The sequence below is a fragment of the Capra hircus genome, chromosome 18 (assembly GCF_001704415.2).
Source record: "Capra hircus breed San Clemente chromosome 18, ASM170441v1, whole genome shotgun sequence".
NCBI classification, from domain to species: Eukaryota; Metazoa; Chordata; class Mammalia; order Artiodactyla; family Bovidae; genus Capra; species Capra hircus.
This window is the reverse complement of record NC_030825.1, coordinates 9,992,077-10,004,561: the sequence shown is the minus strand read 5'-3', so window position 1 is coordinate 10,004,561 and position 12,485 is coordinate 9,992,077. Positions and strand designations below refer to the sequence as shown.

The 12,485-nt window shown below is 44.5% G+C and overlaps 1 protein-coding gene and 1 pseudogene across 1 annotated transcript in view; both read right to left on the bottom strand.

Moving 5' to 3' along the window:
- Positions 1-12,485, bottom strand: part of HSD17B2 (hydroxysteroid 17-beta dehydrogenase 2) — a 99,466-nt gene that overhangs the window by 29,046 nt on the left and 57,935 nt on the right. The window contains exon 2 of the mRNA XM_005691832.3: positions 658-870. Within this exon, the coding sequence (XP_005691889.2) occupies positions 658-870 (213 nt within the window). The remainder of the gene's footprint in view (positions 1-657; positions 871-12,485) is intronic.
- Positions 940-12,485, bottom strand: part of LOC102171181 — a 51,468-nt pseudogene continuing 39,922 nt past the window's right edge.

Here is a 12,485-nt window from a genome sequence, read left to right as displayed (position 1 = left end):
TCAGTAACATTCACACTTAGGGGACTGGCACGGTGGGCAGAGGAAGGAGGTTCATATAAGAGAAGCAGAAAGAATGATCAGAGAACTTAGAGGGCAAGATGTGGAGATGTGGCTGGAGACCCCCAAAGCCCAAGGAGGGGAGGGTAATCAACACATTCAAACACTGCAGAGAAGTTAAGAGCTTGGTGTTCAGGATAACACGGACTGATTCCCTCGGCCAGACCATTTAAGGAGATGTGTCAAGAAGTGAACGCAGAGCAGCAGGACTCCAAAGAGCTTGGCTGTGAAGAGAGAGGAAGAGGAAGGCAGGGGCTAAGGGAAGACGGCCATTGTGAAGCTACTTCAATTCTAATACATGTTAGTATCAGTAAGAGGAAAGACATGTGGAGGGGCAGCAAGTAACAGGAGAGTGACTGAGCAGAGGTTGGAGGGAAAGAGATGGAGAATTCTGTAAGTTCCGAGGAAGGACCATGCCTAACTGCTTCCTAATGTCTTCATATATGCAAGAGGTCCCAGCGAGGGGCAGGGGCTCAGAGCAGGGGTGTCCAGGTGCTGTCAGAGACTAGAGAGAAGTGGTAATTAGAGGCTAGAACCAGTGTCTGGCATTTGCAAGGAGGGTGGAGGGCACCCAAGGGCACAGGTGGCTGAAGGCAGTACCTTTGTTCTGCACCTTCTCCTTCACTTTGCTGTAGGCCTCTTGTATCTCCTGCGTGTTGGTGATGTTCAGCTGGAGCACAGAGAGATGCTTGGAGCAGGTTCTTCGTAATTCCTCTGCTCCGGACCCCTGTTCATCCAGAACTCCAGCAAATACAGTGAAGCCCAGCTCGTCCAGATACTTGGCCAAACCATGGCCAAACCCAGAATCGCAACCTGCAAGGGGCCAAAGCAATACAAAATGGGCTCAGACTAAAATGGCAGGAGAAGTTGTTGAAGAAAAACTCACTGCATGCTGTTCATGATGGTCCATGCTCTATGTAGAGAGTGGGTCTTGAGGACGTTTTCTCCTTTGCTAAGTGGAAAATGGGCAGAGAAACCACAACAGACAAATTTCTCCTTATTAAAAAAAAAATATGGAGGTGAGGAAGAATTTGAGGTGGAGACATACATGGAAGGAGAAATGCTGATGAAGGGAAGTGGTCCAGGTGGCCAAAGAATGTAGCAGAGAAAACCAAGACATCCAACAGAAGCTTTTTTACTCATCTCTACGTGTAGTGTTTGATTTAATAACCTCAATCACTGCATACAATCTTCAGTAAAATTTTCATTACAAACTAACAGGTTGGAGTGGGGTTTTCTTTTTAAAGATATAACCAAATGTCAGGTCCTGCTTCAAAGTGGACCCAGGACAATAGCAGGGACTACCCACAGGGTCCAATTCCTTCTGAATTATGAAAGATGAAGACTCCGGCCACCTGCCCCGCTCACCTCCTTGAAGCTTTCCCCTAGACATGGCTTTCTCCCAAACCACTGAACCCTAGGAAGACACCTGCAACAGAAACCAGATAGTAACCCCTAAGGGCACTGCTTTGTGAAATCAGAGGATAAGATCATGTGCAAAACATATGTTAAATCTCAGAATTTCTTTTTTCACTAATCAGAAAAAGTCCATTCCTGTAAACGCTAGAAGGAATTTGGTCCATGTTCTTCAGAGAACACAAATACACAGTTACTTTTTTCCAATCCAAATTTCTTGCCTGCTTTAGTTGGATCCTTTAAGGTAACTTTTTTGAGTGTTAGTTCTAGAAGGTCTTGTAGGTCTTGATAGAACCGTTGAACTTCAGCTTCTTCAGCATTACTGGTTGGGGCATAGACTTGGATTACCATGATATTGAATGGTTTGCCTTGGAAACCAACAGAGGTCATTCTTTCATTTTTGAGATTGCATCCAAGTACTGCATTTCAGACTCTTTTGTTGACTATGATGGCTACTCCATTTCTTCTAAGGGATTCTTGCCCACAATAATAGATATAATGGTCATCTGAGTTAAAGTCACCCCAAAAAAATGTCCTTTTCATTATAGGGGACTGAAATGCAAAAGTAGGAAGTCAAGAAATACCTGGAGTACTGGGAAAATTTGGCCTTGGAGTACAAAACAAAGCAGGTCAAAGGCTAATACAGTTTTGCCAAGAGAACGCACTGGTCTTATCAAACACCCTCTTCCAACAACAGAAGAGAAGACTCTACACATGGACATCACCAGATGGTCAATACTAAAATCGGATTGATTATATTCTTTGCAGCCAAAGATGGAGAAGCTCTATACAGTCAGCAAAAACAAGACTGGTAGCTGACTGGATCAGATCATGAATTCCGTATTGCCAAATTCAGCCTTAAATTGAAGAAAATAGAGAAAACCATTAGACCATTCAGGTATGATCTAAATCAAATTCCTTACAATCATACAATGGAAGTGACAGATAGAGTCAAGGGATTAGATCTGATAGAGAGAATGCCTGAAGAACTATGGACAGAGGGTCACGACATTGTACAGGAGGCAGTGATCAAGACCATCCCCAAGAAAAAGAAAGGCAAAATGGTTGTCTGAGGAGGCCTTACAGATAGCCGAGAAAGAAGAGAAGCTAAAAGCAAAGGAGAAAAGGAAAGATATACCCATTTGAATGGAGAGTTCCAAAGAATAGCAAGGAGAGATAAGAAAGCTTTCCTCAGTGATCAATACAAAGAAATAGAGGGAAATAATAGAATGGGAAAGACTAGAGATCTTTTCAAGAAAATTAGAGATACCAAGGGGGACATTTCATGAAAAGATGGGCACGATAAAGGACAGAAATGGTATGGACCTAACAGAAGCAGAAGATATTAAGAAAAGGTGGCAAGAATACACAGAAGAACTATACAAAAAAGATCTTCACTACCCAGATAATCACAATGGCGTGATCACTCACCTAGAGCCAGACATCCTGGAATGTGAAGTTAAGTGGGCCTTAGGAAGCATCACTACAAACAAAGCTAGTGGAGGTGATGGAATTCCAATTGAGCTATTTCAAATCCTAAAAGATGATGCTGTGAAAGCATTGCACTCAACATGCCAGCAAATTTGGAAAACTCAGCAGTGGCCACACGACTGGAAAAGGTCAGTTTTCATTCCAATCCCAAAGAAAGGCAATGCCAAAGAATGCTCAAAGTACCACACAATTGCACTCATCTCACAAAATAGCAAAGTAGTGCTCAAAATTCTCCAAGCCAGGCTTTAACAATATGTGAAGTGTGAAATTCCAGATGTTCAAGCTGGATTTAGGAAAGGCAGAGGAACCAAAGATCAAATTTCCAACATCTGTTGGATCATCGAAAAAGCAAGAGAGTTCCAGAAAAACATCTACTTCTGCTTTATTGACTACACCAAAGTCTTGTGTGGATCACAACAAACTGTGGAAAATTCTGAAAGAGACAGGAATACCAGACCACCTGCCCTGCCTCCTGAGAAACCTGTATGCAGGTCAAGAAGCAACAGTTACAAATGGACATGGAACAATGATTGGTTCCAAATAGAGAAAGGAGTACATCAAAGCTGTATATTGTCACCCTGCTTATTTAACTTATATGCAGAGTACATCATGAGAAACGCTGGGCTGGAGGAAGTACAAGCTGGAATCAAGATTGCCTGGAGAAATATCAACAACCTCAGATATGCAGATGATACCACCCTTATGGCAGAAAGTGAAGAAGAACGAAAGAGCCTCTTGATGAAAGTGAAAAAGGAGAGTGAAAAAGTTGGCTTAAGACTCAACATTCAAAAAACTAAGTTCATGACATCTGGTCCCATCACTTTATGGCAACTAGATGGGGAAACAATGGAAATAGTGAGAGACTTTATTTGGGGGGGGGGCTCCAAAATCACTGCAGATGATGACCGCAGCCATTAAATTAAAAGACGCTTGCTCCTTGGAAGAAAAGCTATGACCAAGTTAGAGAGCATATTAAAAAGCAGAGACATTACTTTGCCAACAAAGGTCCATCTAGTCAAAGCTATGGTTTTTCCACTAGCCTTGTATGGGTGTGAAAGTTGGACTATGAAGAAAGCTGAGTGACGAAGAATTGATGCTCTTGAACTGTGGTGTTGGAGAAGACTCTTGAGAGTCCCTTGGCCTACAAGGAGGTCCAACCAGTCCATCCTAAAGGAATTCAGCCCTGAATATTCATTGGAAGGACTGATGCTGAAGCTGAAACTCCAATACTTTGGCCACCTGATGTGAAGAACTGAGTCATTGGAAAAGACCCTGATGCTGGGAGGGATGGAATGCAGGAGGAGAAGGGACGACAGAGGATGAGATGGCTGGATGGCATCACCGACTCGATGGTCATGAGTGTGAGCAAGCTCTGGAAGTTGGTGATAGATAGGGAGGCCTGGTGTGCTGCAGTCCATGGGGTCGCAAAGAGTCAGACACTCCTGAGTGACTGAAATTAACTGAACTTAAGGTAAATTTAGATAATTCTGTTTCATTAATGTGGAACGGGATATGAATTCTGATCTTGGGATGCAGGCACTTAGCCAAATTATCAAGCTATCTACAATGATGGTTTATTTGAAACAGTTCTTCTGAGCATGAGGCTTCTTTCTTGCAACAAATGAGTGAGGACTCAAAGGGGCAGGGAGAAGTACTTGTCAGTGTGAAAGGCACAGACAGTTCATCCTTATATAGTTAGCTTAGGAGAAAAAAGTGAAGAACCCACTGAAGCAGGAAGAAGCAAGAGTCTTCCAGGGCCTGACATTTGATTAATTATTGAAATTCCATTGTTTTTCCATGGCAGAACATATGGCAGAAACTTGGAAACGTGCATGCCTGAAGCCAGGTTACTCTTATGTTCCATAACTATGTTACTTGCAGTGCCACAGAAGTTGGCTGTGCCCCAGACAAATGGGGTGCTGGTCTGTTCCCACAAACCTTTATCCCAGTCTTCATGGCAAGGAGGGCACTGCCATGTGCTCTCAGCCAGTCTCTTGCCCAAGGTTGCTGGTTTGGCTGACTCAGTTCAGTTCAGTCGCTCAGTCGTGGCTGACTCTTTGCAGCCCCATAAACAGCAGCCCTCCAGGCCTCCCTGTCCATCACCAACTCCTGGAGTTCACTCAGACTCACATCCATAAGAGTCGGTGATGCCATCCAGCCATCTCATCCTCTGTCGTCCCCTTTTCTTCCTGCCCCCAATCCCTCCCAGCGTCAGAGTCTTTTCCAATGAGTCAACTCTTTGCATGAGGTGGCCAAAGTATTGGAGTTTCAGCTTTAGCATCATTCCTTCCAAAGAAATCCCAGGGCTGATTTCATTTAGAATGGACTGGTTGGATCTCCTTGCAGTCCAAGGGACTCTCCAGAGTCTTCTCCAACACCACAGTTCAAAAGCATCAATTCTTTGGCGCTCAGCTTTCTTCACAGTCCAACTCTCACATCCATACATGACCACTGGAAAAACCATAGCCTTGACTAGATGGACCTTTGTTGGCAAAGTAATGTCTCTGGTTTTCAATATGCTATCTAGGTTGACTACATCCTGCTCAATACAGCTTTTGTCATCACAGCTTGAAATGTGATGACTGATTTCAGCCCAAGGAACCTGATGACTAGCATTGAAGGACAAGTTGCCAGTTTGTCTGCGACATCAAGATTATTCTTTCTGCACTTGATAAGTTGATAAGGAAACCTGCAAGCCCTGATCTGGTGGTTTTTATCGTCAGGGCATCGTAACAGCTTTTCAGGGTTCCGAGTATCGATGTAAGTTTCTTCAATGTTGGGAATCAAGGAGCCTAATCCAACATGCTCGGCTGAGACACATACTCCCAACTGTGGTCTTCACCCACACCCTGTCTCCCACCAATGGTTCACTTCCGGCCCCTGACATTAAGGGGTGGGGCCCCCACTTCCTGTGTCGCAGGGCTAGGTATCAGCAGAGCGTGGGGATGGGGGCAAAATCTCAGAATTTGAGATGGGAGTGTACCCCATCCACTTGGAGTGTATTATGGACTCTAGTAAAGTTGGTTTATACCTACAAGTACAAAACAGAGATATCTGAAATTTTAAGATATCATTTTAAGACATTGTGGACATAAACTCACCCTTTGAGCCATGCCAGAATAAATGTGTAACAATTACTAAGTCTCTACAGCTCTAAAGATAAGAGATCATATTCACATTGGCTGTGCCAGGGGGTCTTTCCTGTAAAACTTGAAGGAACTGCCTTGTCAGCCACTGGGGGCTGCAGTCAGGCATGCCCCTAAAAATCAGAAAGTTCAGGAAATCAAAAAGCACACTGACAATCAACTCAAGGATCAATATGCAAGTGATTAGAAAAGATATCTGACTTAAAGCTAACAACACCTCCCTGGAGGGACTTCCCTAGTGATCCAGTGGTTAAGAATACATCTTGCAATACAAGAATTGCAGGTTCGATCCCTGGTCAGGGAACTAAGATCCCACATACTGCAGGGTAACAAAGCCCGTGGGCCACAACTAGAGAATCTGTGCACTGCAGCAAAAGATCCTCTATGACACAGCAAAGCTCCCACATGCCTCAGCTGAGACCTGATGCAGCCAAAGTTAATTAATTAATTTTTAAAACACCTTCCTGGGTCACAGTCTTGTCATGGTGAAGAGGCTTGCATAACTCAATGAAGCTTTGGCTATGCCATGCAAGGCCACCCAAGTTGAACAGGTCATAATGAAGAGTTCTGACAAAACGTGGTCCACTGGAGGAGGAAATGGCAAACCACCCTAGTACTCTTACTGCAAGAACCCCATGAACAGCATGAAAAGGCAAAAAGATAAGACACTGGAAGATAAGCACACCCAAGGTGTCTGATGTGCTACTGGGGAAGAGTGGGGGGCAATTACTAATAGCCCCAGAAAGAATGAAGAGGCTGGGCCAAAGCAGAAATGATGCTCAGTTGTGGATGTATCTGGTGGTGAACTAAAGAGCCTCTTGATGAAAGTGAAAGAGGAGAGTGAAAAAGTGCACTCAAAACTCAACTTTCAGAAAACTATGGTCATGGCATCCAGTCCCATCACTTCATGGCAAATAGATGGGGAAACAATGGAAACAGTGAGAGACTTTATTTTGGGGGGCTCCAAAATCACTGCAGATGGTGACTGCAGCCTTGAAGTCAAAAGACACTCGGTCCTTGGAAGAAATGTTATACCAACCTAGATAGCACATTGAAAAGCAGGGACATTACCTTGCGGACAAAGGTCCGCCTAGTCAAAGTTATGGTTTTTCTAGTCATCATGTATGGGTGTGAGAGCTGGACTATAAAGAAACCTGAGCCCTGAAGAACTGATGCTTTTGAACTGTGGTGTTGGACAAGACTCTTGAGAGTCCCTTGACTGCAAGGAGATCCAACCAGTTAAGCAAATCATCCCTGAATATTCACTGGAAGAACTGATGCTGAAGCTGAAACTCCAATACTCTGGCCACCTGATGCAAAGAACTGAGTCATTGGAAAAGACCCTGATGCTGAGAAAGATTGAAGGCAGGAAGAGAAGGGGATGACAGAGGATGAGATGGTTGGGTGGCATCACCGACTCAATGGACATGAGTTTGAGCAAACTCTGGGAGTTGGTGATGGACAGGGAGGCCTGGTGTGCTGCAGTCCATGGGATCACAAAGAGTCAGACATGACTGAGTGACTGGACTGAACTGAACTGAACTGGTGGTGAAAGTAACGTCCAACGCTGTAAAGAATAATATTGCCTAGGAACCTAGAATGTTAGATCCATGAATCAAGGTAAATTGGGCTTGGTTGTGAACATGGCACCCCACCTCTGCAACCCTGCTCGAGTTATTTAACCTCTCTGTGCCTCAGCTTCCTCATCTCTAAAATGGGCTTGATAACGGTGCCTACATCAGTTTTCATTTGTGATGTGTTAATAGTGCCTGGAATTACTATAATAGATCTTTTTTTAAAAGAAAATAAGACTAGGTACATGACATTCTTCCTGAATTTCAGGTGTTTACATGCATGATGTTGGTAGATAGGAAGTTCGCCTCTACTGACAGCTAAACATCTCGGTGAAGACTCCACCTGCTTGATTCTGCCTCCACCATGTCTGAGCCCTGGGTAACATTACATAAAGTAGTGCAGGGCCTCCACTTATTCATCTGGGAAGTGGGGTTATAATGGTTCCTCTCTCCTAGGCTGATTTGGAAGTCAACAAGACAGAGAATGTTCTGCAAAAAGCCCAGCATATCATACATGACTGTTACCAGTATTGTAGCTCTAACCCAGACATCATTTCTGATCTGTGGTGTGAATGATCAGGCTATGCTAACCCTGGTGTCCTAGGGCCGTGCAGGGTCCAGAGGGCCTTGAGAATGTAGGTGGCTGGGAAGCCACTCCCTGTCAAGATAGAGTAATCTTTGTGCACTCCAGAAACCCAAAGACAAGGCAGGGGCCTTTGTGAAAGCTTCTTTCCCTGGTGGCTCCCTGGCAAAGAATCTGCCTGCAATACAGGAGACCCAGGTTTAATCCCTGGGTTAGGAAGATCTCCTGGAGAAGGGAATGGCAACCCACTCCAGTATTCTTGCCTGAAGAATTCCATGGACAGAGGAACCTGGTAAGTTACAGTCCATGAGCTTAGACACAAAGAGTCGGACACAACTGAGCAACTAACACTTTGTGAAAAGGCAAAATGTTTCATAATTTACCCATCAGTAGCTCAGTTGGTAAAGAATTCGCCTGCAATGCAGGAAACTCAGGTTCAATCCCTGGGTCAGGATTATCCCCTGGAGAAGGAAATGGCAACCCACTGCAGTATTCTTGCCTGGAAAATCCCATGACAGAGGAGCCTGGTAGGCTATAGTCCATAGGGTCATAAAGAGTCACACCCAACCAAGCAACTAAACCACCAGCCTCTGAAAATTATCAAACCTAGTGTGACTCGAATGCTTCCCAAGACCCACCCAGCTTCATAATAGTAACTCCACCCACCCTGGGAGGCAAGTCATTTTGCTATCGTCACTCTGTGGAGGAGGAAGCTGAAACACAGAAGGGTTAAGTCATTTAGCTGGACATGGCAGAGGGAGGTGGAAACCCAGGCAAGGGTTGATGTATAAACATCTGCAATATAAAATATTCTATTCTTCTAGAGCACAGGGCTTGGCATATAGTAGGTGATCAATAAAACGTGTGTGTTGGGGACTTCTCCAGCAGTCCAGTGGTTAAGACTCCACACTTCCAATCCAGGGAGAGCTCGATCCCTGGTGACGGAACTAAGATCTGACATGCTATACAGCACAGCCAAAAAATTACACACACAAAAAAAAGCATGTGTTGGCTAAATGGGCATTTAAGAGGGCACTGGCCGTAATGCCTTAAAAATGCAAAGAGTCTTATGTCATTAGTATCGAGGGTTCCTAGCCTCTAAGTCCTAACAAACACCTGTTGAGTTGGATGCCTACCCCAAGAGAGGGTGGAGAAATTGCTGGGGGTCATTTAAGCTACACCCTTTGAGATAATTCTGTCTCTCGTGGCCTGGAAAATCATCAGCTTGGAGCAAGCAACGAGTACTAGAGTCTCAGTTTTGCAAAACTGGGGTGAATGTGAAATTATGATTTATTCTAAAATATTAATAAAGTCTCTCAATTTGTGTGAAAAACGGAAATGTGAATCACTTTAACTCAGAAGAGTTAAGAATCATAGTTTCTGAGCTGGTGGACTAACTGTAAGTGGATTTATGCTATTGCCGTATGGGGGCACCACATCAGCTGGTGAATAGAAACATAGCTCATCATTTGTTGGGTCAAGTCGTCAGCAAGTTGTGAATAATTCAAGTTCTGGAGTTCTTCAAGGCTAGGTACCCTGAATGAAACACGCCTGTCAAGACTAACAGCATGTGCTCTTGGACACAAGCTGGTTCCTTGGAAGCTGCATTCAGAAAAGGATGAAGAGGGAAGAATTTGCAACCCTGTAAATGATTTCTTTGTTGTTGTTGTTACTGTTTAGTCGCTCAGTTGTGTCCGACTCTTTGCAACCCCGTGGACTGGGAGGCTCCTGCCAGGCTCCTCTGTCCATGGCAAGAATACAGAAGTGGGTTACCATTTCCTTCCGCAGGGTATCTCCTCTCAGGAATCAAACCCACATCTGCATTGGCAGGTAGATTCTTTACCCCTGAGCTACCAATTTCTAGACAGTGTTAAAACGTCATATAAGTAATGAAACTTTAAGAGTAACATCAGGATAAACCAAAGAATGTTACCCATAACATCACCAATCTAGCATAAGTTTTATAACTTTCTTGCTTTTTCTTTTAGTCTTTTTTTCCTATACACTGTTCTTTAACAACTATAATTATAGCACGCATATGATTTGACAACTAATTTTTAAATTAGTATTATAGATATGCAGATGACACCACCCTTATGGCAGAAAGCGAAGAAGAACTAAAGAGCCTCTTGATGGAAGTGAAAGAGGAGAGTGAAAAGCTGGCTTAAAGCTCAACATTCAGAAAACGAAGATCATGGCATCCATTCCCATCACTTCATGGCAACTAGATGGGGAAACAGTGGCTGACTTTATTTTTCTGGGCTCCAAAGTCACTGCAGATGGTGATTGCAGCCATGAAATTAAAAGACGCTTACTCCTTGGAAAGAAAGTTATGACCAATGTAGACAGCATATTAAAAAGCAGAGACATTACTTTGCCAACAAAGGTCCATCTAGTCAAGGCTATGGTTTTTCCAGTGGTCATGTATGGATGTGAGAGTTGGACTGTGAAGAAAGCTGAGCGCCAAAGAATTGATGCTTTTGAACTGTGGCGTTGGAGAAGACTCTTGAGAGTCCCTTGGACTGCAAGGAGGTCCAACCAGTCCATCCTAAAAGAGATCAGTCCTGGGCGTTCATTGGAGGGATGACATTGAAGCTGAAATGCCAATACTTTGGCCACATGATGTGAAGAGCTGACCCATTTGAAAAGCCCCTGATGCTGGGAAAGATTGAAGGCAGGAGAAGGGGACGACAGAGGATGAGATGGTTGGATGGCATCACTGACTTGATGGACATGGGTTTGGGTGAACTCTGGAAGTTGGTGATGGAAAGGGAGGCCTGGCATGCTGCGATTCATGGGGTCGCAAAGAGTCGGACATGACTGAGTGACTGAATTGAAACCACTTTTAGCTATTTCCACAGTCTGAAAAACCATAAGTCATCATTTTTCACTACTAGATAAATTTCTCCCTATGAAAATGCAGCAGAGAAAGACATGATGAGAGCCTGGATTTTGGAGCCAGGATACCTGGGTCCAAATCCTGGCTCTGCTACTTACAAGCTGTGTGACTTTGGCCAGTCAATTTGCCTCTCTGTGCCTCAGTTTCCTTACCTATAAAGTGAGATGATACTAGGACCTGCCTCATAAGATTGTCCGAAGGATTAAATGATTTTATATACTAGAGCAATTGCAACAGAGCCTGCCACACGGCAATTGCCATCCAGGTGTTAAATAAATAGCAACTGTGTTTCTGTTTGTTTTAAATCCATGCTACTCCTTTCATTGGCTACTTCTGGTTCCTAGAACCAAAAGGATTTTGAGTTCTTATCTCAGAAGATCATCACAGACATTCCAACCACAGTGATGAATTGCCCAAGTACTGTGCTTTCTGCCAGCAATCTCACCTCTCCTAGCCTTTCCTTCCCTAAAGCTCCTCGAAGTCTCCCCTTTGTCAATATCTTTGAACAACAGCAGCTTGAAGAAGAGTTTCTCAGGGGGTGAGCCTCTTCAGAGGTGCCAGGGCCCATTCTCATAGTGGAATTTCACTTCTCTTCATTGGAAGGACTGATGTTGAAGCTGAAACTCCAATACTTTGGCCACATGATGGGAGGAGCAGACTCATTTGAGAAGACCCTGATGCTGGGAGGGATTGAAGCCAGGAAGAGAAGGGGATGACAGAGGATGAGATGTTTGGATGGCATCACCGACTTGATGGACATGGGTTTGGGCGGACTCCAGGAGCTGGAGTTGGACAGAGAAGCCTGGCGTGCTGCGGTTCATGGGGTCGCAAAGAGTCGGACGCGACTGAGTGACTGAACTGAACTGAGTGGAATAGACAAACACAAATGGAGGACCTGTTGTGTATCAAATAAGAGGATACTATCTGAATATGTGTTTTGCTTGGCCCATACAGTGTATTTCTTAAAAATTTAAACAAAGGCTAAAACCCAGGAATGCCACCTGAAAACCCAGATCGGTGGTTTCTCTTGATTTACCGGAAGATGGGTCAACTGTGGGCCTGCGTTCCTGTGAGGAACCCGTGTACTGAAGCTGAGGATCCCAAAGCTGCCCCCTGCCACTCCCCGTCCCCCACTCCCCCCCCCCATGCCCTCAGGCCCAGGTTTCCCTCTTCCTATCACAACTGCCTTGGCCACTGAGACCCGCCCCACCTCTGCAGCCTTTTGAACCCAACATACCTGCCACTTACAAAGGTCATCTGGGTGTAGAGTTAATTATCTGTAAAAGCTAGGGGGGAAAAGACTTTCCCCTCCCTTGTTT